Genomic DNA, 23,999 nt, shown 5'->3' with positions numbered 1-23,999 from the left:
CAGGTAAAAAATGCAAGTTGATCTTTTCTTCCTGACGCAAAAGATTTAGGCTCCACGGGTACCAACTTGTGAAAAAGGTCAGATAGTCTAAAGTCACCATGTGTGGAAATTGAATTAGAGTCATGTGAGGTAGCTTTACTAATATTTTGGCAGTAAACTATTACTTGACAGAAAACTGAAATGTTAAAAATCCAGGCGCAGATGGAAGGGGACTCCTTTAATAGTGCAATCAGCATATTATAAATCAGAATATGGTACAGCAAAGCTGAGGGTCACTAGAACTAGTTTTATTCACGAAACCAGCTATGGCTGGTTATATTTTCTAAATATATCCCTAAAGGCACAGTGACATCTAGAAAAGCTAAGCATGAAAGAGAAAAGATTGTTCCCCTGTTACAGATGCCACCATTTTTTCCGGTGATCTATGTAAAACATTCTTTTTCAGGCAGCCATTTGGAAAGATCTGCTGAAACCTCAACTGATTATTTGTTTCCCATTCAAAATCTGGGATCCTTTCTTTATGTGGGGGGAAAAAAGAGGGATACATTTTATCGGTGGATTTAGGGGTAAAAACAAAACGTATGAGACAACAGGATTGTGCAAATAAATATTCATTGCTTTACTATTTAAGAATTACTGTTTACTAGGACATTCTTAGGTTTTTAATCATTGTTACAACTTTAATATAGTTTTACTTGTGACCACTTCCAACTAGTGAAAGTAATGTACACTGATCCCAGATTATTGCACAAAAAACATTGGCAATATGCCATTCTTCAAAATAAACCTTTTCTTAAGTGAGCAATTATAAAGCAATTTGTGCAATTAAAATACCATTGAATGTTACAAATGGTTTCCATAACACAAAAATAAATATATTGTTAAACTAAATACAATTACTTTTTATTCAACCAAAACCCAACATGAAATTTTAGAAAATGGAAAATATCCCAATATTTGCAGTAGATATCTACAATCCAGTTTTTTTTTTTTTACCACCACCATAACCACATTTTCCCCTAAAAATTATCATCTCGATCAGAAAGACAAAGTGATACAAACACTGCATCTATTATTAGGCATTTTCTTTTTATATAGTGTTCCAGCTTCACCTCTTTTTCTATTTCAGTAGCAAATGCTTATTCTATAAATATAGACTTTTGTATAATGTGCTTTGTTTTCTCATTATTGTACTGATTTAAGATTATAATAAACTGTATGAATAATTTCAAATCATTTTAGGATCTTTTTAGTTATACATGTGAGCACAATTTTTATTTCTCTGTCACTAAATATGAAAACTGGAATTTTTTTTCCCTACCACTGTTTCTACATGTTGATGACAATATTTAAAAAGGTATCTGGTACTTATTGCTTATCAGAATATTATGAGAAAAAGCTATTCACAAAAATTATTTGTTATAAAGCAGAATGAGAAAAGCCAAATAGTATTAGTGTTAAGAAAATATTAAAATAGTATGAAAAACTTCAGATCATTTTGGTCCTGCTATTAGAAAAAAAAGGTAAGGCGACTAAAAGCCAAATAGTATTGTTTCCAACCCTTAGTTGAAGAAAGGAAAACATACCTATTTTCTATGAAATTCTCAAGTGAACTTCATTGACTATAATTTTAAGATTTAATTTAACAAAGTAACATTGAGGCAACAAGTGGCAGATGTATATTTAAACTCACAATTTAACATTACTATTATACAATTATAAACTTAAACATCTGAAATTCTCAGACTCCTCTAAATCAGTATTTTTCAGCATGTTGCTACATGTCATTAAGTCTTAACAGTACAAAATGAAATCAACATTTGATTTACATTTAAACAAAAATGAAACTCGTCTGTAACTCATCTTAAAAGTTCTGAAGCAGCATTTTCAGCTTTCACAAAAAAGGCAAAAATATTACTATAATTTACACATTTTAATAAACCTTCCGCAGGAATTAAGAGATCCAGCATGAAATTCCTATATTTTAATTTACAAGGTATACTAACATTCACCTGCATTTACATTTGCAAAAATTTGCAGTTAGTATTTATTTGGCCTAGGCAATGGTAGTAAAGTGCAAAGTATTTGGTATAATATCTAATGGTTATATTTTTCTTCTGTGGGAAATGAGTGACTGAGCCTGGATCTTCTATTGACAGATATAGTATTTGATGGAGCAGCAACCTAGGAGAAAAGAAAAACTTCATCACATTGCTGAAATAGAAATATTTGTCCAATTTTAATGAATTTTCTCTGTAATGTTTTATTCAGTACTAGTTTACAAATGCAGAAATCATTTTTTTTAAGTTCAATCAAATTTTAAATTACCTTTGTGCAATTTTAAAAATCAGATATTTACTACTTCCAGAGCATGTACACTTTGGTAGGCATTAAGTGTGAAACAACTCTTCACAAACTGCACACTTAATACAATTATCGAATGTGTCTGGAGCTCTGCTGCCATCTCAAAAGAAAAATGTGAAAAGCAATGTATTCATTGAATACATCCACATCTTCTTTTAGTCAAGTACACATTAGAACTGATTCCAGATATAATTCTTGATTTAAATGTGTTCCGTGACACTGCAATGAATTTTTTAGTGAGTGATAAAGTTTTACTAAGTGATAAACCTGTTAAATTAAGACATTCAGGACCCTTTTTTCCAACAGTGCTGAATACACCACCAACTCCAACTGAAGTCAGTGAGAGCTGTGGGAGCTCTGTGATCCTGAAAATCAGGCCCTAAGATTAGATACCACTGAAAAGATCTTGAACAGAATTTACTAGCACAATGAAAATATTCTGAAGAGAGAAAAATTGTTTAAAAACAACCTCATTTGACCCATTTAGGTTAGTAATTACTGAAGGCTCCATTCAAAAGAAAAGATCCACAGCACAAAAGGCCACAGATCTTGGCTCTGCACTCTGACAAGTTATTAAGGAAAAAAAAAAAAGACTTGGCTAGCCATGGTAGCATTTTTGTCTGGTTTCTTGAATGCCTCCCTTACAGAGCTGCATCAGGGAAGGGGGATGGCAAGCACCTGACAGACCTTTTACCTAATTCAGTAGAACCAAATAGTAGCCAGTCATCACTCACAGAACGAGTTAATGGAAGCTATGAGTTAATTTACTTAAAATGCTCTTCCCAACTGGGATCACTGACTATCTGGATACTTCTACCCTGCTGACAAAGGTGTTTCATTTCTCCATTGGTTACAATGTGCCCTGTTCTCAATTTTAAGCTTTTAATAAAAACATTGCCTGAATTCATCAGCACAACAGGCCTAAAAATAAAGCTGATGTCACACTCTCTCTCCCCAGCCCCCCATCATATGTCACCTTCCCTTTATTTGTTACAGAGAAAACAGTGCAGAAGTTAGCATTTTACACATTTGGAGTGTCAAGTGTCCCTATACTTGAACAGACTTCATGAAATTCTCACAGGCCACCATGCCGTAAAATGCTTTAGGTATGGTTTAGGTTCCTTCACTCCATTCTTCAAGTTCTCCCTGAAAACACACATCTTCTATAAGGTCCATAAAAATGCTGTTCCATTTCAATATTCCACTATTTTAGAAAAACTTTCAAATTCAATTATTGTGAAAGACTCTTATCTGATATTTTTCTGTCCCTTAGATTGTCAACTCCTCAGGCAGGGAGTGTCAAAAATTCTCTACTGATACAAAGTTGGCCAAGGAAAGTACGTAAAATCAAAAAGTTATGGAACTCCTTGCTAACCTTTTTCCAGCTTTCTATCTATGCTTGATATGTTTCTTGAATTCTGAAGAGCACTTTATCAACCTTGTTTTTCCAAATAAGTTATCAGGTATTACGGCAAGTACTACAAACAGGTTTTACATATTTTTGATATTTTAATATTTTATCCACTTTTTTAAACATTGCATTTTCAGTTTCAATATTGTTCACAATGCAACTATGTAACAATAATTAGAAAGCTACATCATAAAAATCAAGCATGTTTCTTGTACATCAGATAGATCCAACTTCATCAAATCTCCAGAAGATTTAACGTTTGATTAATCTCATCCACTGTCCTTAAATGATTTGTAACTGGCTGACAACTAGTTCACTGCAATACAGCTGCTAACCGTGCACTACTCTGACAGCACACTGGACTGACTGATCGATCATTCTGACTTTCAACTTGTGACCATTCTGGGGAAGCAGGGCTATTCAATCTGTGTGGAGATGGTGGGAGGCCTGGGAAACTCAAAGACGTTATTCCATTGCCACACTTCTGTTAAGAGTAAGGTTTACCATGTAATGCAAGCTGTTTGGGTGCCAAAATACAGACACCCACAGAACCCATGTTCTCTTTAACATGGTTCTAAGGAATCAAAGACTTCTATAAAATAATTGCTTAGGAATAGGGATTTTGGGAAGGGTTGGGTAGGTGGGCAACAAAGCTTTGGATCTTCAAAAGAGACAGGGTTCTGCAGTAACAGGTCATACTTCAGCACGCTGGTGGAAGACAAAAAACTGGGGTTAGAGGACAGAAAGATACAAATGAGAAGGTCTATCAAACCAAGCCAGAGTATTTTTAAAGGTTTCTAATTAACAATACGGTTTTAAAAGGTAGATCTCCAAATATCATCTAACTGTGGGAAATAAAGTTGAAATTACGGAATGATCTGACATTAAAAACACAGTATATTTATTCTGCAAAATAATTTAAACAGAATGTTCTTCTGAGGTGTCAGATTGTTCATGGTAACTATAAAGAATGACTATGCTTTAAGCAACCCATTTATCTATAGTCATTTGAGTATTAAGTAATAGCGCAGGCTAATTCGTGTTTTTATCTTTTATATCAGTGATTTCTTCTATATTATTTCCATGTTTCCTAATTATTAAAAAGCTTTTACTAAGTATATATCACTATAATATCTCAGCTCACAAATAGAATGAATTACAACTACTCAATTTTTTTTTCATTAAGTATTGTGGTTTACATTTAAGGAATCATTTTTCTTATGTGGAGTTGCATTCCAGAAACAGGAAAATATCAGCACTTAGTACAGTAAGATGCATACTTAATTCTCTCCGGAATTACTGGCCACAAGACACTTACAAACACTGTATGAAAAATGAGATTGTTCTAGCTAATGAAACCAAACAGCAGACACAAGTTTTAAAATATAAAAAGAATTAAGTGTGTATATAGTATCGACAACCAATAGGAAATTAATCTTTACAACTTCTGCATGCATACTGTTGGCAGAAGGTTGTAGTTGATTTACCTCTTGTGCTTAAAACCATCCCTGTTCAGAAAAGCATTTAAATAGATGTATATGTTTGAGTGCTTTGCTAAACAGAGATAAGCACATGCTTATGTGTTTTGCTGAAGTGGAGCCTTAATTAATTTTAATATAAAATTTATTTCAGAAACACAATATTTTCTCTATTTGAAAAAATGACAGTACAAGCTTCTTGCATGTACATTTACAAATCTGCTTTGGTACAACTAAAAAAAAAAAATCTTTCAGGAGACTCCCTTGTCATGATTAGTTCCAGGACTGATTGCTTTTAGGCATTAATTGGGTAATTTTGAAATAAGCACTGTAAGTCCATTGTTACTGATGTGATGATGAAAACTCACCCTTTTTAATTTGGCAGCAGCTTCTCCAGAGCGGATAGCAGCCAGCAGACTCTGGTGGATCTGTTCTCGGTCAGAGCTCTGGAACGTTAAAGCAGTTTCTCTCTCAAAAACAGAAGTTGGGTGGTCAGCTGAAGATTGCACCTGGCTGTTTTGTTCACTGTTTGTACAGGTACTTTTCTATTAGGGGAAAAAAAAAAATCAAAGCATTTCATTTGAGTGAGGTCATAAATGGATATCTGAAGCAGTCTGGCCAAATATTACAGCACTGTACCTCATTCTGCATTTTGTTTCATGCAAGATTTCTGGGAACAGCCCTAATTTTGTACTTTCACTTTGCAAGTAATTTATGATGTGATGCGATTGATAGCACCCTGCTGAGGATGCCATAAAATAGCATCTGGGAATTACACCTGGATTTTGAACGAGTTATAGGCCAGAAGGGATTTAAGGAACTTCTTTTTTTTTAAACTGTTAAATATGGGGAATTTTCTCCCCAAGATGTCTATAAAATTCTCCACATAGATATCTCTCATAGTTTAATTAATATCAAACAAATTTATTTCTATGCCTGCACGTTCCTTATTAAGACTACAAAAGCCTTAGGAAATAGACAGATACTACCACAAGATGAATGGTATAAGATTTCCAGGAATATTCACAGTTAGATCTGAATTCATACTCTCAACTTAATTATACAAAGAATTGCCAGTAGGGCTAGAATTAGGCCATTGCATAGTATGGATGCCTCTCACAAGCTACCCACTTGCTCTCCGAAATCTCAGCTTTTACTTTATGCAAATATAGCTGTTATTGTTATTGTGGGGGGGGAGGGGGGAGAGAAGAAGCCACCTTCAAAATGTGAACTGAATGCAACTGATGCAGTGACATCTGCCTGAATCTGCAGAATATATGAAACTATAGCTCAAATGTATGAACTTCCCCATTCATCTGAGTAGGTGTTAAAGGCCAATTATGATACTTTAAATGTCAATGTTGATAAATATTTCTTTAATCATTAAAATGTTTTAAAAAACACACTATCATGAGCTACACAATTTACTCTGAGTCTCAGCTCATTTTGGGGTCATAAGTGGGTAGACTTGGGAGAGGACCACTACTCCTTTCCCATCACTCAAGAGTACCCAAATCCAAGGTGCACAAACAGGGCATTTGATTCCGTGAGAGAGCTGAGCCCAGGAAGCATGCATGATCCTGCTTTGAATATCTGCACAATCTACTAAGATTAGCATCTCACTGTAACATCTAAAGTGAATAGATATTATACAGGGCAAACTTTTGAAGAGTTCCACTAACTCTACTTTTCCAGTTCAATCCCTGGATGCCAGTCAGGTTACAGAATACTGTTGACTTGTGCCAGTCATACCAGAAGATAATCTGCATCCTTACACATTTCCTGTCTCAATGTCCCTCAAACGATTATTCTGGTACATCACTCAAAAATTAAGTAAAAACAGTTTTACACATGGTACTTTTTTAAAAACAAAGTCAACAACTCTGAATAGGAAAATAGGTATGCATAGATAAACCAGATCCAGTTATTTTTTCTTTGCTTATAAATTTAAGAGACATTATTAATTATGGCAAGACAGAATTATTTCTCAGCATTTTCAATTTTGCAGAAAAATTTCATTTAAAAAAAGTATTCTCTATAAATGCCGTACAAGACAACATTACTTCTTTTTCTTATATTCCATTGAAATGTTGTACATGGTGCTGTTACAGCAGAACATACAACTAGATGTTTATATGCTATTAATCCAAAGCCTACTAATATTTGTGAACTATTCAAAGAAGGGACAGAGTGAATCTCACTCTTCTGTGAAAGATACAATGATTAATGTCCAAAAAATATTAAACTTTGTAAAACTTACCTTATCTATCATATTGTGTTGTGAACCTCTTGTTAAGGTCTGTAAAAATTGGTTCTTCACATCTCCTGTGGAAGTTGCTGAGGATAGTTCAACAGGAGATTTCTCTTTTGATGGCTGGCTACTGATGGCATGCTGTTTACTGAATGACTGTGATCTTTTGATTGCCGATGAGACAGCAAGAGCAAAGGGGGATGGCCTAGAACTGGAATATGGTTTTGGAATGGCAAAAGTTCTAAGAGTTCTTAAGTTCAATGTTGCTGGCTGACAGGAGGGAAAACTCAAAGGTTTAGCAGTTTTGACAGAAGTGAAAGTGTCAGTTTTTTTCTCATTATCATCCTCTTCTTCATTTAATTGAGCAGGGAAATTATGTGTTTTATGTAAAGGAAAAAAAGACTGATCTGATGATGTCAATTTTTTGTCTCTCTCTGTATTCGTAGCCTCTCTTTGAGTAGGACTAGCAGCAGCACTGACACTTCTGGCAATTGCAGATGTTACATAATGACCTGAAGCCCTTCTTTGCATCTGTAAGTAAAAAGAACTAGGTTTCATTGTAGGACTGAAAACACTTGATTTTTCTTGAGTCTCAGGTGAAGAATTTGTGTTACCTGAGCTTAGCATCAATGGAGTTATGCCATTGCCTATGCTGGGTTTGGAAGCCTCTGTTTCTATTTGCGTGCTTTCAGTAGTAACCCGAAGTTCAGAAGTTGAGACACTGTCAATAATTCTGTTAGTTTTGTGCAGCTGATCATTCACTGCTAAAGCAGGTTCATATTTTAAACCAGACTCTGACTGACTGGTATTTTTTGAACCCCAAAGAATTTCAGTTTGCACTCCAAATTCTTTTGAATTCTTTGACTGTGGGGACATTTCCAAGGTGACTCCATCCTGACCCTTAATGTCTGACATAGCATCCGACTCGCAATCTTTCAGTATTTCCAAGGATTTTGGAGGCACTATTTTATAAGTAGTCATTCCAATTTTGGGGATATATTCTCTTGTAATTTCATTAGAGGGTTTAGGTTTAGGTTTGAAGTCTTGTCTATAAAGTGGGTAACCTTTAATAGGAGAACTAATTACACTTTTTGGAGCTCTCTCTGATGGGGTAAGACCACTGTCATTATCATATATATTACTTTGATTTTCTATGGGAATTGCTTTGTCATCCACAGCTTCTTGTCTCTGATAGTTGAATTCTGTTGATACTTCTACAGACTCTTGCACCTGGTTCATCAACTGCAAAGGTGGATTGTCTATATTCAAATTCTGCATGTGGGCTTCTCCTCTGAAGGTGGATGACTCACAATCTTGAAGGACAATCATTTCACTTAGTGTAGTCCTGCCAAACCTATTATCAGATGGAGTTGTCTGAATTGCAACATCCTGAGTTTTTACTATCTCCATGTTCGTTTGATTTAGCTTCCAAACTTGTATCCCTAGATTCACTTGAGGATTATCATCCTGATTTGTAGAGATGTCATTGTTATACTCTTGGCTGTTTGATAGTTTGTCAACTTCAAGCTTATTTTTTTCTCTGACATCTGCTGTATTAATTTCTCCCATCTTACATAGATTTTCTTTTTCTCCTGTGGTTGCTAGAAGGAATCTTGTGCCACTATGATCTTTAAAAGAAAAAATATTTCTAAACTAATATGAATATCAAATCAAACAGCCTGACATTTGTTTAAACCATGAAACCCAATACCCCCATTTTCTTTAACCACTAGAAATGGTTCCTTAGAAATAATAAACTTTCCCTTACTACACCCTTTCAAGACACTAGAAAGGTATTTTAGCTTGATTAGTACTGGTAATTTTTTCAATTTAATATTAAATGAAAAATACTAGAATAATACTACCCACTGAGGCTGTTGGTGTCATGGATAGACTAGATGGCCAAGCCTGTTTAGGGATCACTTAAGGTTTTGGGGTGAGGAGGGAGTCTGAATTTCATCCCATTATATACAAGCTCTAGCTCATATAGTCTATAAACTGGTAAGGACTATTCAAGATTATATCCTGCAATTCTTGTTTGGTCCCATGTCTCTGCCGTTTGCATACCTACTATATTTTTTCACGTAAAAAGATGTGATTTGCCATACGTTTCTAGCATTTCTACACTGATGCAGTTAAAATATCTGTCAAGTATCAGAGGGGCAGCCGTGTTAGTCTGGATCTGTAAAAACAGCGAAGAATCCTGTGGCACCTTATAGACTAACAGACGTTCTGGAGCATGAGCTTTCGTGGGTGAATACCCACTTCGTCAGATGCACATCTGACGAAGTGGGTATTCACCCACGAAAGCTCATGCTCCAGAACGTCTGTTAGTCTATAATGTGCCACAGGATTCTTTGCTGCTTTTAAAAATATCTGAGCAACACAATTACTGCACATCTGTTTTATCAGGAGTTTATATTAAAGTGGCCTGTCTTAAATTCTGGGACTATGAATCACATCTGAGCCTTTCAAAAATTCATTAAAAAGCCCATTATTATACAATTAATCTTAAATTCAATTTATTTTTTTAAAATAAATGTCTCTCCCTGATGTATTTTATGTGTGTATTAAAAATATCAGTTCACTAGTTTTAAATTATTTGAATTGTAAATATGAAAAAACAAAGATGGAATTAATAAAAACACTCAGGCATATATCTGAAGGAGTGCAACAATTTAAGATTATATATTTGCAGAATGTAATGTGTGTATGTGTTACACTACAAGGATAAAGTAATGGATTCATGAAATTATGAAAGTAATGGGTTCTAGGGGAATGAATTATCCATTTCTAGAACTATGGAAGGGCCTTTGCTTCCCTACAAAACATATTTCCACAAACACAATGTCATAACGCAGTTTTGTAATTAAACCTGATTTTCCTCTTAGGCAGGATATTTGTGATAAATTCAAAAATTAACATATTAGAAACCATTATTGGGATATTCTACATTGTTCTAAACAATGTAATGCAACAATGGATTACAATGGGAACAAGAAAAGTTTAATTTAATAGATTTTGTTCATAGTTCCACACAGTTAGATTCATGACATGATTTACAAATAACTTGCAACACAAACAAAACACAGTTTAACTGAGCATCATTTTGGTCATTTCATTTTCTCATCTTTATCATCAAATAAAGAATGAATATTTGCAGGAACACACCAATGTTGTCTTCATCAGATTCACAAAACGAATTCATAACTGACAAGAAGATCCTCTATGTTCACACAGATGTGAGAAAATCTTTAACCATTTCAGAAAATCAATAGAACTTCAGCAATCTCGGATGCATATCTGGCAATTATATCATGAAGTTCACATCTAATGCAACATACACCATAAGTCTGAGGGCTTGTCTACACTACCCACAGGATAGGCAGGCAGCGATCGATCCAGCAGGGGTTGATTTACTGTGCCTAGTATAGATGCAATAAATTGACCGCTGAGCGCTCTCCCAGAATGTGGAGCATAAGTGGAGTTGATGGGAGAGCGTCAGCTGTCAACTTACCGCAGTGAAGACACAACGGTAAGTCAATCTAATTACACTGACTTCAGCTACACTATTCATACGGAAGTGTAGACAAGCCCGAATATCAGGGTTGGAAGGGACCTCAGGAGGTCAACTAGTCCAACCCCCTCTCAAAGCAGGACCAATCCCCAGACAGATTTTTGCCACAATGAAGCCACTATGGCCAACTTTGTTTATACTACACACATAAATGATGGATCCTATTCTGTTTGTTAACAATAATCTAAAAGTAAAGTTTACTACATGTGTACTGGATAACTAAATCTTTGCATTAACACCTCAAAAACAAAATAAGCTCAAATTCAGGTTTACATCTAAACATCCTGGCAATAGCATCTTCCACAATTAATAATAATCCAACTGACATGACTTAAGGAATTTAGTTTACCATCATTAGATGCTCTCATTCCTGTATATTTCAAACAAGGTGCCTGTCATTTCATTTGACACTATTAACGTTGAAAAACATCTTTTCATCATGCCAGTAAAGCCAGAAATAGCTAATTGGGGGAAGGTGGATAAGAATTTTTTTCTTGAATGTTTGGCTCTTGCAATACTATTTGACATCATAATTTTTTGAAAAAAATCCTGTTACTAGATTAGAAACATAATTCAGACCAAATATAATTTCTCTCTTTTAGAGATATCATTCTTCTGCTGCACCTGTTTGCTTTAAATCTCTCACTCTGAAGGTTTAGCATAGAAGACACCATCTATCCAGAAGATTTATTCTGAACAGGACTTCCTTCAGAGTCTGCCAGTGCAATTTAATTGGCTAGGGAGCGCTATTAAACAATGTGCTGGGAAATCTATGTCCTGAGTCACACTGCAGTTCAGTTACAATCAGTGTGCTTTTGCAATGTAAAATAAAGGGTTTCTTTTTTTCCACTTACAGAAACTACAATGTCTTACTTATTCTGAAAGTGATTTCACAATGTGAGCCATAGATTGATATCATGAGATTCTATAACCTAGGACTGGAACAATTTCTTCTATATTTGGAACAATTTTGAAGTATCAAGACACTACTGTATTTGAATGTGTGTGCATAAGTAGCTTCTATTTGTATTAAATGTCTGTACTTCATAAAGTGGTTTGAGATGCCTTTGAGTATGAAACTTCTATTAACTTGGAAACCAAAATTCTCCTCAACTTTCGTTACAAGTATTTTTCTTAGTCAGAATAACTCACCATAAATTTTGTTTGGATCCAATATTCCCAACTTCTCGTCATTTTCAAATGTAATTTGTTCACCATCTATCTTACTGTGTGGTCCTCTGCAAAACGACAGCACCGAATATTACATATGCTAATATCTCTCATTTCAGTAAACACACAGAAAAGATGTACAAGAACTGGCAATGTTCTCTAAAGACAGATGGAGAAAACTAATCAAATCTTTCTGCCAAACACTGGAAAAATTCAACAGAGATTATTAAAAAAAATTGAGCGGAAATGCTGCTATGACACTTTACATACCACAGTGCATATGCAGTTTCTCTTTAGTGCAACGCTATGTGCATTTTTTTTTTACTTCCCTCCCCCAATTTATTAGGCCCCGAGTAACCTCTGCAAGTTGATGAGCACACAACTTCCAGTGACACCACTCAAGATGTTCAGGATCCCACAAGATCATACTCAAAATATTAATTGTTTTGTTGAGGTAAAAATAACCACCAAGGTAATTTTCTGGATGCTGTCCATTACATTGTATATACAGTATGTTACCTCAAAGGGGGAAAAAATTGAACTCCATACATGAATATCTTGCAATTACAAAACCACAGAGGATTGAATTTGTGCAGTGCATACTTTTTCCTTAAAAAAGGACAGATAACATTTTCCTTACATTTTTGAGAAATATCCTAACAATATCAAGAACAAAAAAGAAATAGGAGCATAGCATATTACTAAGCATTTTGCAAGTGTACATAATTCTTCTATGCTCGAAACATAAGGCTCACAAAACTAAGAGCAGACCTGGGGCTGCTCTAATACACAATAGACCAAACTGGCCCTCAATAATCCTGGAAATTGGGGAGTTCAAGAAGTCCTAAAGCCACCTTGGCATTTTCCTCTTCTCAGCTACACTAAGCAGAGCTTTGGTACAGCTGAGAGTCAAGCACAATGTTTGTCCACGTAAAACACAAGTTTTTTTCTCTTACCAAAAGTAGTGGCAATTAGGAAACATGATATTTTGTTAGCTAACAAGCAAATTATATAGCGTAGTTGACAGAGTAGGGATTTCTGCAAGGCCCTCTTGACCCCAGACTGACTAAAAGGAATGTGGAGATCGAAGTCAAAACTAGAATTGGTCAGGAATTTTTCAGCAAAAGTTTTTCCATTGGAAAATGCTGCTTTGTCAGAACCAAAATATTTCATTGAAAAATACCAATTTCAATTAAACTTTCATCAGGACAGGATTCTCAGGTGCAGGATGGAATTTCTCATCAGAAAGTGAGCCATTCCAAAATACCCAAGAGCCTAGTGGTTAGACCACTCACCTGGGATGTGAGAGACCCAGGTTTCAGACCAGGAATTCAAACCTCTCTCATATCCCAGCTGAATAACTACTAGGCTACTGGCTCTTCTGTGTTGAGAGTCTCTATTCTTTCCCCCCACACACAAAAAACTGAAACAGGTCTTGGGTTCAACTTGATGTGGAAAAGGAAAATTTTTGAAATCTTGAAAAGTTTAGTGGGATGGGAAAAACATGTCCTTCCCAGCTCTCATCAAAACCCCTCACAGTATTTTTGGAAGTGACTTGCATGCTACAAGTTCACTCCAGTGCAGTGTTTTATAAAAAACACCTTTTTCCAATTTAAATTGGGCAAAATGGCCAACTTACTTCCCTCAGGGAACAGAGGAATAGTAGATTAAATGAATATTATGGAACTTCTCTGGCCAATCAGCTTTCATTTCCAGCAGGCATTACTTTATGTTAGAAGCCTCCTGAGTCAGGCAGTTTATTATACAGGCTGAAGAGCAAAGTCAGACTCTGCAGAGGTATCAGAAAGGGAAAAAATGCTAAAGAAAACTGAGATATGTACATCTTTCCTAAGTAAAAGAAGAGAGAATTAGCAGTGTTCTCTGAGGATAGATGGATAAAACTTGTGTGTAAAAGACAAGAAAACACAACAATGAATAAAAACAACAAACTGAGAATTATGACCATGAAAGTGGAGAGCATTTATCCAGGGAAGGCCATTCTTCCTCATCTCCCCAAAACTGTCAGCATAATATTGTAGCAGTCCTTTGTGTTGTGACAGCTAACTGACCAGATTTCTAGTTTTCATACTTTTTTTCAATGAAAGTGAGTGTTGCTTAAATAATAATTAACAATGAAAGAACATTTTAATCTATTGTCATTTCTATTACTATGTGAAACCTGAACATAGCTACCTTTTATTTAGTAAGTGAGGAAAAGTGGGCCTAAACACACTAGCCTGGAATGTTTACGTGGTTATGTTTTTAACCACATTTAACGATTGTGTAATGAACTTGTTATACTGGAAAAAAGAAAGGAAATGAGAGTTTAGAAATATTAATCTCATGCCACTTTCTTATAAATCTCTATTCTGTTCTTTGCAATGAAAAAGTATTCATGGTTTTGTTTATTCATTCTCCCCCTTTCTTTCTTACAAAGAGTACTTACTTGCCATCTGTGCTCATATTTTCTTGTTTTTCTTCCCTGGAACTTTGAAAGTTATCTACAGAACCACTGCCAGGAATTGAAGATGATGAAGCAGAATCATTTTTTTCAATATCTAGTGGTACATCAATAGAAATGAAGGAGGCAGAAATCTCTTGTGTCGTAAGAAAGGTATCTGCACTTTCACTTTCCTCTTTGTGCTGTATATTCTTCTCTTCCTTTTCACTGATCTCATCCAGGATATATTCAGAGCAAATTCCAGCTGCACTCACAGAACAACCACTCAGAGTGTAAATATTAAGGGACAAAGCAAGTCTAAACATTTATAATTAAAATAGTAAACTGAAGAAAATTTTCTGAAGATATCACATAAAACATTAAAGTATGACTCAAGTTTAAATTTCTACAGGATTTACTATATAGTTCTTTCCTATTCAACTAGACACATTTCTTTATATCTGTGAATGCCAGAGACAACTTTGTTTAAAATGAGTACTGAATTTTTTTTAAAAATCTGCAGTACTTAGCAATAAACATAGTACTAGAAAAATATCAATTCTATGTTAATCAAATCACTATTATTTTTTTTTCTGATAAATCAATTTGTTATTCTCAAATTCAGCTTTTTAGATCAAAAGTAGTATGCCAGTCGATTTAAGACCAGATACAAGACCCAAACCTAGTCCCAATCAGCTCAGTGGGCGATTTGCCACTGATTGGCATGGGACCCACCGAAGAGTTATCAAAACTTAGCTGTAATACCTTGAATTTATCAAAATTTAGCTAAAAGAGTACTCTGATATTTAGCATATAGAGTGGCTGCATATGCTGCAAACAGAATTCAACAAATATGTAATATTACATTAAATGCATTTTAAAATGTAACAGTACTTCAGTTAAAATGTAACTCAACAAAAATGTGTAACTATCAACTTTGACCAAATACCATATAAAATACCATATAAGCCATAATAAAATTTCTAAGGGTGAGGTGCCTAAAGCTAGGCTCCTAAATAAGGCTATGCAAATAACTAATTTTCCATTTGGTGGCAGTTATTAAAAATGGGGGAGGGCAGAAATTGTTTCAGATCAACCCCAAAGTTGATCAAGCTACTGCATACTGCAAGGATTTTTTTCCTTTTCTGGCAGCAAACTGAAAAGTCAGAATTGTTTTGTTTCAGGGCAAGCAAAAACCTTCATTTTGATTTTGGGCACTTTAATAAAGGAAATTGAAATTTGGAAATTAAGGCCTAGGTTTGCAAAACAATGGTGGCGCACCCCTTACACTCAATAGCCCAGTGCCCTAACCACCAGGCAACAGAGTTATTTTCATGGTCCCTTGCTGACCCAATGAATATTTAGGCATTGAACAGTTTCAACTGGAGAGACTGAGGGACCCACTCCAAAATATCGTCGGGCTTAGGGCTCTTACGTAAAATGTGGGAGACTGGAGTTCAATTCCCTGCTCCAAAGTGAGTATCCTAACCAGCAGGCAGCTGGGTGTGAGGGGAACACCCAGCACTGCCACCATGTGAATCTAACCTGACATTTCTAAAATTTCTTTTTTGCTGAAACACTTCATGACAATTTGGCTGACCTGAATCTGGATATTTCAGAAGAAAAAAAAAGTTTCACCCAGTTCTGCTCCTAAATTCAAGATTAGTCATCTAGCACCTCTAGAAATTTAAATGCCCTACGGCCCATTGACTTCCTATCCCAAACCTTTCTACAATTAGATGTCAATTAGTATTTTAAAAACATTAGTAAACAGACTTTACAATTAGCCTACTGGTTGTGTTGCTACTGGTACTGTTTGTTATTCAAAAAATGTTAGGCTATACCTTGGAAATTTAGGAAAACAATTGTGGAATAATTATTCCAGAAGAGTTATTTTTGGTGTAACTCCCCTACCCCAACCCCTGCACATGTGCGCACACATTTATTCCAAAAATAACTATTCCAGAATAGCTATTTTGGAAAATTTATAAGTATAGACAATCTCTAAATAAATGAAGGCTATAAGAATGGTGACAAAATAGCAGCTGGGAGCTATGGGGAAAGTAACTAGTAATGTAAAAAGTGAATCACAAGGATCCTGGCGCATGCCTTTCTTAAAGATTAGGGAAAAATCACAAATTGCCTTTTCTCAACTAGCAGACTTACACCACCACAGGCTGGACAGCATGTTACCTAGTATTTTTACAGAATAGTGTAAAGACTGAGAACAGTTCAAATCCAGAACAGCAGTTTAAATCATAGCCTGTAAGGATAAACTCAAAACTGGAAGCAGCAAAGTTTTAAATAGTGTTAAAGGTTTCACTTACTCACATAAAATGGTCACTGCAGCATTAACTCAACGTGGGGTTAAAAACTAATCATGAAGGCCAGAGAAGCACATTCTGCTATTCTATTCTATAGGATTTTTTACTGTCTTCATCTCTGTAATACCAGAGGGCTTTCCAGTAGCTTGTTAATCACATTGTTTAACTTCTGTCACATGTGGATTCTCCTCTCCCAAAGAGAGAATGATGTATGAAGTGTAGCATTTTGTTTTGGTGGGGAACCTCTGTTGGTGGCTTTTAAAAAAAAAAAACACATTGCTATATGTTTATGTTAAACAAGGTGAAAGTTGTTCTCCTTGCACCTGGAGCAAAAAAGATAGTGAGATTTGTGATGGGCCTCATTTTTAGTGGGAATTTGTTCCACAGTTTTGGGCCAGCCTCCAAGAAAGTGTCATCTTCTGCACATGAGCTTTACCCTGCGAGAGAAAGCTCCAATTTACCTAAGAGGCAGAGTTATTTGCCATGGTCCTCATCCTGAAGCTCTAGGCAATCTTTAGATACACTGGGCACAGGAAATTGAGCACTCTGAAGGTAAAGACTGAGACTCTGATCTTGACTAGATGTTCTATGGGAAGCTGGTTTAGAGAGCACAGGACAATACACTTACGGCAATTCATGCTGCTGGGGAGATATTCTGCAGGGTTGTGCATTAGTTGTAGTTTTCTAAGGGCTGTTTCCTTGGGCTTCATATCCAAGTATATTGCCAATGTGTAATCCAAATGCAAGTTGACAGAGTCATGCATTAATCAAGGCCAGATTATCCACCAGGATGGAATGGAGTCTCCTAGCCACCCTGAGATATGTGAGGTGCTGCTACATGAAAGCTTATTATCAGCAAGCAATTCAAGAGCACTCCTAAACTACAGGCTGAACTGGCCCCCATTTTGTGGTGTGTACTTTGAAACAAAGGAGACCACACCATGAAAGCAAACTCAAAGTGCTTTGTTCTGCCCAGCAGCATGACACCCCCCCCCAACACACACACACACACCTGTCTTTGCCTCAGATTCAGCTTCAACTATCTTTTTTGGTGAGTAAGGGGGTCCATGAGCTGATCTCATCCAAGCACCGAGTCACCTTGGTAGTAGTAGAATAGCTGTACGTAGTAAAGAATAAGTAGAGCTGTGTTATGTTTTCACAGTTACACCCATACGCTCCCGGTGGCTGAAGGATCAGTTCATGTTTCCTGACTTTGTTCCAAATGCCTGGTTTTCTAGGTTTAATTTTGATCTAAGATTGAAGCCACCTCTCCTTTTTAATGAAACTGGTTTTGCATTGTTTGTATGTGATATACTATGTCTACATTGTGAACTAGTGGTGTGATTTCTCTGCTGTACACATACTTGCAGTATGCAGTAGCTTGATGAGAGCCACTGAGAGTATAAATAGCAGTACAGACACAGCAGCATGGGCAGAAGCATGGCTGAGCCATGTTGCATACGTACGCACTGGTTTCAAACCAGTTTGTACTCAGCACAGCTCAGCTGTGTCTCCACTCCGCTGCCCATGCTAGCAATGGTATGTTACAAATTATACTTGTGTTACTCTTGGGACACGTATGTAAACATGTACAATTGTGTGAGTATACACACACACACACACACACACGTGTACGTGCACTAGGCATTAAAATATACTTTTTTTTTCCATTAAAGAATCTCAGAAAACCAACAAGATATTTAAAATGTATCTGTGCGGATATATATGTTATTCACCAGAGCAAACATTAGGCTATGATGTTTAAACAATGTTCCTTTCAAGCTATTAACAGCCTATTGGGCTAAAGGATACCTGAAGAGGTTTTAGTTGACAGATCAATGATCTTACAATGTAAATCTCCTTTGGAGACATGGGTCAATAAGAGTACCATTTAAATGGTATACAATAATAGTCTAACATGTCTTTGCAAGCTATTATGCTTCAAAGTGTCAGAGATAGAGAGTTGCGTACTCTCATCATTCACCCATTATAGTCTATCACTCTCTTCAGTGCATTGGCTACTGACCTAATGAACCTCACATTCCTTGGGGACTTTACAGTGTGTTTTGTCAATAAGATTGCTACTCATGAAATTTAATTTTAAAAAATTGTAGGAAATATACAATAATTGTTAATTAACATGCAGATATTTTACTCTTCTCTCCTAAACCACGAAACTCTAATGGAACTATGTATGTTAGGCTAGAAAAATGTTCAGAATGAAATCTAAAACCATTATGGAGAGAAAGATACATCTTCTTGTAGTTTTACAATGCAAAAATCATTCTAATTATTTTTCTTTTACTTGTCTCTTCTAGTAGGTGTAATCCTTTAAAGCATTTTTCAGCCCAGAGTGGGCTTTTTAAAGAGAAAATAAACTTCTGAAAATAATAATTTATAATGGATATGTTATCATGTTTTAAACTCTACAGTGCAGTACCACTTTAATGAATAGCTAACAGAAGCACAAACACATTCTATTACTTTCAGGAACAAAAATAGATTCCTTCAAGTGATCATTACATTGTGACTGGTATTATATGGTAAACCTATTATTCACTGCTATTTTATTGAATGAGCAAATAAATTTAAGCAGCCGCCGTTTGATATGATACAATGAAGAATACAACTGGGCTTTCCTCATGGGGTCCTGTAGAACCACAGGCCATGGAACTGAAGCAGAGCTGCATCTAAGTGGCATCCATTTAGAAAGTATTGACAAAAAACTCCATCATGCAACTTGTCCCAAATCTGGATGATTGTAATGGGGTTTAAAAACAAAACAAGACACAGAAGCGCCAGTGGATAACCTTCCCCCTCAGCAGGCACAGTCTATATCTCAGTGTTCATACTGGGCCTGTCCTAAGCCCACTGAAGTCAATTAGAGTCTTCCCATTGCCTTCAGTGGGCTTTGGATCAGGCCCACTTGTATACCTCTCTACAGCTTTTGACAGTCAACCACAAGGTATTACTGACCAGTGGGAACATTCAGAAGAATTCACTGTATCTGGGGTTGAAGTTAGAAACAGTGCAGAGGGCTCCAACTCATGTAGAATACAGTAGCCTTATCAGTGGAACACGCAATATTGAACACATCAACTCTTTGCTCTACATCCTCTATTAGCTCACAATCTGCTTCTACTGCCAATTCAAGACTGTGTGGCACCAGTGGACAAGACCCATCTATCCATGACTTGTGTAAACTGCTGCATTCCTCTAGGGCAGTGTGGCTAATAAAACCCAGGAAGAATGCGTGAGAGCTAGAGTGAAAGCATTCTTGTTCAACAAGGCTCGGCTGTGGAATGAGCTGCTAGAAGAGATTAGGCTAGCATACTGCAAGCCCTTACTTTATTTTTTTTAAACGTTTTTTCATTATAATTTGAAAAATATTTATATTTTATGAAAGTACTTATACCACGAGCAGAGCTTCCTAGAACCTAAGAAAAACAAAGAACAGATTATTCCAAAAAGTTGACAGATTTAATTCACCTGAGCTGGATTCAGGTACTATAGTAATGGGAAATGAAGAAAATTCAACATAGATCAAAACCCCTAAGACAGAAGCATATTACAGCTAAAGAATTAGTCAGAGAGACCTCTGACTGCATTCTTCATTTTAGAACTGAATTGTCTCATCTGTAACTGGATACAAATTTAACAGGGAGAAAATTAAATATTTATACATGCTATCTGAAAAGAAAAGTTTATGGTATGGCACAATTACAGCTGATTTTTTGTTCCCTACAGTGGCTCTAGAAGTAGTGAAAACTTCAACACATGCATTATAATATTGGTCTACTGTAAATTATCTGTCCATAGTATCCTACAGAAAGATATTACAACCTACATTTAGAAGGCATTTCAGTTGCATCAGGACAGCCAGTGTTACCAGTAAGGTTAGTTTCATCAGTTACTTGCTGGAGAGTGTTTTGTTCATGATTGGTTGCATCTAAGCAACGAGAGGCACATGATGGCACTGCGGCTCTGGTTATATCAACTTTATTGCCTAAAAAGCAGTTTAGGAATAAGAAGGTTAATTAGCTTGATGTAATCTGCAGATTACACAAAATAAAATTAGAATGACAGCAAACAAAAATGTAACTAAACACATTTCAAAGCCAATTAGTTATTTTTAAAAGAACTTTAGTAAATTATTTGTGAAGTTGAGCCTCCTGTAATACTCCAACTGTACTTCTCTTTTTATAACAACTACAGTTTATACTTGTTTAAATACACTTATCCTCAAGTTAAATTTTCAGCATATCCTTAAGGCAGCCTCCTTTTCTGCACCCATGATTTTTCAGATGCCAAAAACTCTTAGGTACAACTTGGGCCACCAAGACATTTTAGCACCTAACGTACCTAGTGTACACATCATTTATTCAGAAGTCCGAGTTACCTAAAATTCACCTGCAATTATTTGCTCACACAATTTGAGTTAAAAGTTAGAGGCAGCGTCCAAACAATCTGGTCCATGATTTGCAAGACATCTTATTTGCTATAAGAAGTTTTTTGCTAAGAATTTTATTGCTCTCCTTATTACTCCTTATAATGTAGGCACAATATAATGGTATGTGACCCCATGTACATGTCTGCAAACATATTTCCTCAGGGTGTGATCTTAGATCACAAACTGAACAGGGACAGAGTCTAGTGAGCACTTGTGATTCAACCAATTACAGCTTTTTCATTCATGCACAGAACTATTCACATCACAACTTATATCCAAGCTGGTAACTGGTTAGTGACACAGCTGGCTTTAAACATTGTTTGTATCCAAATACATTATGGGTTCTTCTTGGTTGGTAACTGAGTTTCCCCCTTTCCAGAGGCCTAAGATAACACATGGATCTCTGTATAACTGGTGTGGCATGCTTATGTTTTGCAGTCTAAATGGGAGTCCCTAACAAGGCCCATGTAACCACATTAGCTCATCCTCCTGCTTCTAGTTATCTGTATAGTAGGAAATCTCAAAGTGCAGAGCCTCATATATTGCTAATGCCACTCCATGTGTGTGTTCTTAAGACATTTTATCCCCCGTTGAAACACTGAGATAGCAGTTTTCCCAGAATGCACTGATACAAAAACATAGGCAACACGGTAGTTATAGTCATATAAACAAGAATCATACTTGGTTATGTGGGTGAGGAGGGAAGCGATGTATGGACATGACAACTTCTGACCCAGACGCACACAACAAAGGTGGTGTTCTTTTTTAAAACTATTCCATGAATGTCTAAATATTCTAGAATACCCACTAGGTATCTCTTTTTAAAATGTAACACATAGTAACCAATACAAACATCAGGTGTTTGTTACTAAATCATGAAAAAGTAAAGCTTTTGTACTTTAGAAAGCCATATAAATACTTACAGGATTGGGGGGGGAGGCGGGGAGGGAGAAACAGTATCCAGGGAAAATCTCAAATTTAAATGATAGTTTACGACAAATACAATAATGTGCCTGTAACATCTGCAGCATGACTTTTTACTATTTCTCTTTATTACCGTGCTTTTACTATGACTGTTCTTGACTATGTTTTAATAACATCTGGGAAGAATTACCTGTTGGAAACAGTACTTCTGTATCTCTTTCTTCCACAATACTTTCTACAGGGGTTGATTCTGCAGACTCTGATACTGAAACAAAGTAAAGAAAATGTTAACAGACACCTCCCTTTTCAAATGCAATCCTTTATTTCTTTTACACCAATATTAACCTGAAACAAAATTTCTAACTTTGACTTTACAGATTAGTGTGTTTCTAAAATGAAGTACTTTCATCTCAGTGATTAAAGCTTGTTGCAACCACACCTACAGTACTGTCAATTCCATGGTCCACACACCCACACACCCCTCTGTGCATTTCAGCTGTTACAATATTACAGACCTTGACATAGAACTGAAGTTTGATACATGACATTTTCCTCTAACATTGTCCTGTTTTCATCTGTCTTTTTACTTAAACATATTCTTAAATATAGATGTTTAACATGTACGTATGGTTTTACTTAAAAGTTCAAGCAATAGGGTGAAATTTCTTTAACAATAGTATTTAGCCTAGGTACAGTTATACCATCTTTCCATTTCTGCCTAGTTAAAAAGTAAAAAGATTACCAGTTCTTTTACTGTTGTCACTTTGGTCTTGTGGTATTCTAGAGGGTGGAGAGGGCGCTTTGCGCTTAGTTCTTCTCAAAGAGGAGTTAACAGATGATGTGCCACTGAGCTGCAGAGAACCTGTTCTCACTATTCCTAGTCTCAACTGACCCTAAGGGGAGGGGAAAATCAAAAGAACAAGAGTATTCCGAGAAACAGCAAGAAAAGTCTGATTATTGTACTGCAAAATGTATACCTGAGATAACAATTCTCATCCACTATTAACCAAAATTGAAACAACAACTTGTTAAGTTTCTAATAGCTTCTCTGAGCAATACTTTCAAACTATTCCCAAGGGGAAAAATAATCAGAAAATGGTGGAGCAGTAAGTGAGGGGAATTATATCTCGTATAGTGTTGGATAGTCAAAGATGTATCACAACAGTGACGGTAAACAAAATTAATTGTCACAAATGTTAGGAAGAGAGTAACCTGGAATCTCTCACTCTTTTAAAAAAGCCCATGTCAGAAAACTCTGATGGGGAATGTTCCTAAATATGTTGTAATATGGTTTAAAGACAGAACTGTAACAACAACATTTTAACAAATATTCTAACAAAAATAGGGATTTGGCTCTCTTTGCCAGTGTGCACACAATATGAAAGCATCAAAATACACAAAGGGATAGGACATCTGAGGGGAACTTTTTAGTTTATACCAGTGGCTCGCAAACTTTTTTTTTTTTACTCGTGGCCCCTTTCACATAGCAAGCCTCTGAATGCGACCCTCCCTTATAAATTAAAAACACTTTTTTATATATTTAACATCATTATAAATGCTAGAGCAAAGCAAGGTTTGGGGTGAAGGCTGACAGATCGCGACCCCCTCTG

General features: G+C 36.0%; 1 protein-coding gene across 7 annotated transcripts in view; it reads right to left on the bottom strand.

Annotated features, from left to right (window-relative positions):
* Positions 1 to 595: 595 nt before the first annotated feature.
* COBLL1 (cordon-bleu WH2 repeat protein like 1) overlaps positions 596 to 23,999 on the bottom strand; it is a 131,184-nt gene continuing 107,780 nt past the window's right edge. For 5 of the 7 annotated variants that reach the window (XM_050968959.1, XM_050968958.1, XM_050968953.1 and 2 more), the window contains exons 8-15: positions 23,132 to 23,282; positions 22,580 to 22,654; positions 20,863 to 21,021; positions 14,698 to 14,956; positions 12,234 to 12,319; positions 7,514 to 9,132; positions 5,622 to 5,798; positions 596 to 2,184 (exon numbers count right to left, since the gene is read on the bottom strand). In XM_050968959.1, the coding sequence (XP_050824916.1) occupies positions 2,098 to 2,184; positions 5,622 to 5,798; positions 7,514 to 9,132; positions 12,234 to 12,319; positions 14,698 to 14,956; positions 20,863 to 21,021; positions 22,580 to 22,654; positions 23,132 to 23,282 (2,613 nt within the window). In that variant the 3' untranslated portion in view covers positions 596 to 2,097. The remainder of the gene's footprint in view (positions 2,185 to 5,621; positions 5,799 to 7,513; positions 9,133 to 12,233; positions 12,320 to 14,697; positions 14,957 to 20,862; positions 21,022 to 22,579; positions 22,655 to 23,131; positions 23,283 to 23,999) is intronic. The other 2 variants (XM_050968956.1, XM_050968957.1) reach the window with 2 other exon arrangements.

This window comes from Gopherus flavomarginatus, chromosome 10 (assembly GCF_025201925.1).
Source record: "Gopherus flavomarginatus isolate rGopFla2 chromosome 10, rGopFla2.mat.asm, whole genome shotgun sequence".
Classification (NCBI taxonomy): Eukaryota; Metazoa; Chordata; order Testudines; family Testudinidae; genus Gopherus; species Gopherus flavomarginatus.
This window is presented reverse-complemented; position numbering and strand designations above follow the sequence as displayed.